Source organism: Fonticula alba (genome assembly GCF_000388065.1).
Source record: "Fonticula alba strain ATCC 38817 unplaced genomic scaffold supercont2.5, whole genome shotgun sequence".
NCBI lineage: Eukaryota > Rotosphaerida > Fonticulaceae > Fonticula > Fonticula alba.
Window position 1 is genome coordinate 2,127,321 of NW_009242975.1, and position 2,789 is coordinate 2,130,109.

The following is a 2,789-nucleotide window of genomic DNA, read 5'->3' on the forward strand; positions in this document are numbered from 1 at the left end:
CCCCCCCCCCCCCCTGGCCACTGTCGCTGCTCCGGTGTCCCGGGCATGCCGCTCGCGCATTCCCTCTCCCATCCCCCGCAGGCCGTCGCCGCTCCCCTCACCTCCCTCTCTCTCTCTCTCGACACCATGGTCCTTATCCGCGAGTTGTACGCGTCCCTCCGGATGCTTGGCACAGACCAGCGCGCCTTGCACCCTCTTCTACGCATGTGACACACCGCCCGGCGGAGGCCGCCCACACCCCCTCCTCACCCCTCCGGTTCTATGCCTCCCCTCCCTGCCCGCTCCCCTGCCCTTGCCGCGCGCCTCCTCGCCCAGCCGCGTCCCCCTTCCCATCACGGTTGAGGAGGTTCGTGCATCAGCATACGCGCACAGTGCTGCCTGCTCCTTGCCCTTCTCTCTTTCTGCCTCGCTTTCCCTGCCCGGCCCTCTCGCTTCCGACTCACCGCCCATGCGCCGCCTGTCGTCGGGCAATCGCCCCCCCCCCCACCCCCCCACCCCGCGCTCCGCGCCTCCCCCCTGCCACAGTACCAGGTTGCTCAGCTCTTCTCTGTCATCGAGGTCTCGCGCGAGGCCACTGATGGTGACTCCGGTGTGGAGATCCTCAAGAACGAGCCCTTCGACGATGGCGTCAACAAGGGCCAGTACACCCACAAGATCTACCACCTCGGTAGCAAGGTCCCCAAGTTCATCGCCATGATCGCCCCCGCGAGCGCCCTCATGCTCGAGGAGGAGGCCTGGAACTGCTACCCCTACTGCCGCACCGTGCTCACTAGCCCCTTCCTGGGCGAGCGCTTCAAGCTCGTCATCACCACTCAGCACCTGCCCGACCAGGGCACCACCGAGAATGTGCGTGTACCTGCCCTCCCGCTCCCCTCCCCTCCCTCCCCTCGCTCTGCCATGGGCGCCGGGGGGGGGGGGGGGGGGGCCTGCCCGGGCGGAGATTCGCCGACTGACCCCTCCGCGCGGCTGCTGGCCACCACCATCACATGCGCACGCATGCAGGCCCTCTCGTTGGAGGACTCCATGCTCAAGGAGCGCAAGGTTGTCCCGATTGACATCACCGTCGACCCGGAGGTGCGTGCACTACATGCATCCTTGCCATGCTGCGAAGGTTTGCCGCGCCTCCTACGTTCTCCCTGCCCCGCCCTGACAGCCTCCCTCTCTCCGCCCATGTCGCGCACGCACACACGTGTGCACACAGGAGAACTACGATGAGAAGTCCGATCCCAAGAAGTTTGTCTCCAAGAGCGGCCGCGGCCCGTGGTCCGGCAGCGACTGGATCGCCAAGTCCGCCACCATGACCTGCTACAAGCTGGTCGAGATTAAGTTCGCCGTCTTCGGCCTGCAGACCCGCGCCGAGAACTTCATTGCCTCCGTACGCCGCCCGCGCTTGGCCTCCCCCTGTCGGGGGCCATTTCGCCCTTCTCCTCCTTTCCTCTTCGCCCCTCCCTTTGCCGTGGTTGTGCTGTGTGCGCGCTGTGGTGGCGCCTGCTGCTGCTCCCCCACACCTCGAACGGTGGATGTGGCATTCGAGCAAATGAACCCTGATTCTGACATCCGGTGGCGCCCCATATGTGTGTCCCCCTCCCCCCCCCCCTTTCTCCTTCTTTTTTTTTTGGCCTCCGGCTCCCTTGTGCACGCGTGCCCCCAGGCCCAGGAGAACCTGTTCCGCGACTTCCACCGCAAGCTCGTCTGCCAGATGGACAACTGGCAGGGCCTCACCATGGAGGACATCCGTGAGCTTGAGGCTCAGGTCAAGATCGAGCTCGACCAGAAGAAGGCCGAGATGCAGCAGGCTAAGGATTAGACTTTATCTGTGCGTATGCCGCCCTCCGCATGTGCCATGTGCTGTCACATCATGCCCCGCTTGTCTGGCCCTCCCCTCCGGCTGGATTTCGATTGTTGCTGCGTGCCGCCGACTGACCGTTGCCCCTGCCTGTCGTTTGTCGCTCTCGGGGGGCCGATACTCTCCCCCCCTCGGCGGTCGGCCGGCTGGCTCTGCTTCTTCTTTCTTTTTTTTTTTTCTTCCTCCCCCTTCTTCTCTACACTCTCACCCCTGCTCCTTAGCCCGCATCCATGTCGTGTGTAAATACATGGGCATTGTGCCTTGCCAATGACCCACAAATAGTAGACCCTTGTGTGTATGTCCATGTTTGCGCTCACCAGCGCGCGCGCGCGCTCGTGTCTGTGGGGATGTGACTGCGGGGGCCGATGGGGGGTGACGGCGCGGCACAAGGGGGGGAGCACCCAGAGAGGGGGAGAAGGTTGTCAATTCCTCGGTGCTTGTGTGGGGCAAGAAAGAAAAACGCCACTGCTTTCGCCCGGGGGGGTCGCCTGGGAGCAGCTGGCCTCCGAAAGGCGGGGGCCAGCACACAGGGACACACCTGAAACTTCGGGCCTCGCGGGGTCCATGTAAACGCGGCTGATTGGGGGGGGGGGGGGGGGGGCGACCTACGCCCCCTTCCCCCACCCTGCCGCCTCCTTCCTCGCCGGGTAGTTAAGTCCCCACATTGTCACGCATCCTGTCCTCCGGTGAGCGTGCACATTTGCCCCTCCCTGCTGGATTGCCGCCCCCCTGGGTGCGTGCTGAAGGATCAGGCGCATTCGATGGCCGGCATCGAGCCATTTCTCCGCCGCGCGGCCCCTCTGTGTGGACGCACGCGGCTTCTTCCTCCTCTTTTCGCTTGGACGGGGAGGAGGGCATTTTGATTTGTATATTTATAAAAAACATGTGGGTTTTCTGAGTGTTTAATGAGAGGGAGAGAGAGAGAGGAGGGAAGAGGGAGGGG

General features: G+C 64.1%; 1 protein-coding gene across 1 annotated transcript in view; it reads left to right on the top strand.

Annotated features, from left to right (window-relative positions):
• The window catches only part of H696_03634 (hypothetical protein), a 2,550-nt gene extending 400 nt beyond the window's left edge, over positions 1-2,150 (top strand). The window contains exons 2-8 of the mRNA XM_009497506.1: positions 82-146; positions 316-346; positions 526-846; positions 1,003-1,074; positions 1,202-1,375; positions 1,652-1,816; positions 2,068-2,150. Coding sequence (XP_009495781.1) covers positions 127-146; positions 316-346; positions 526-846; positions 1,003-1,074; positions 1,202-1,375; positions 1,652-1,807 — 774 coding nt within the window. The 5' untranslated portion in view covers positions 82-126 and the 3' untranslated portion in view covers positions 1,808-1,816; positions 2,068-2,150. The remainder of the gene's footprint in view (positions 1-81; positions 147-315; positions 347-525; positions 847-1,002; positions 1,075-1,201; positions 1,376-1,651; positions 1,817-2,067) is intronic.
• Positions 2,151-2,789: the final 639 nt, after the last annotated feature.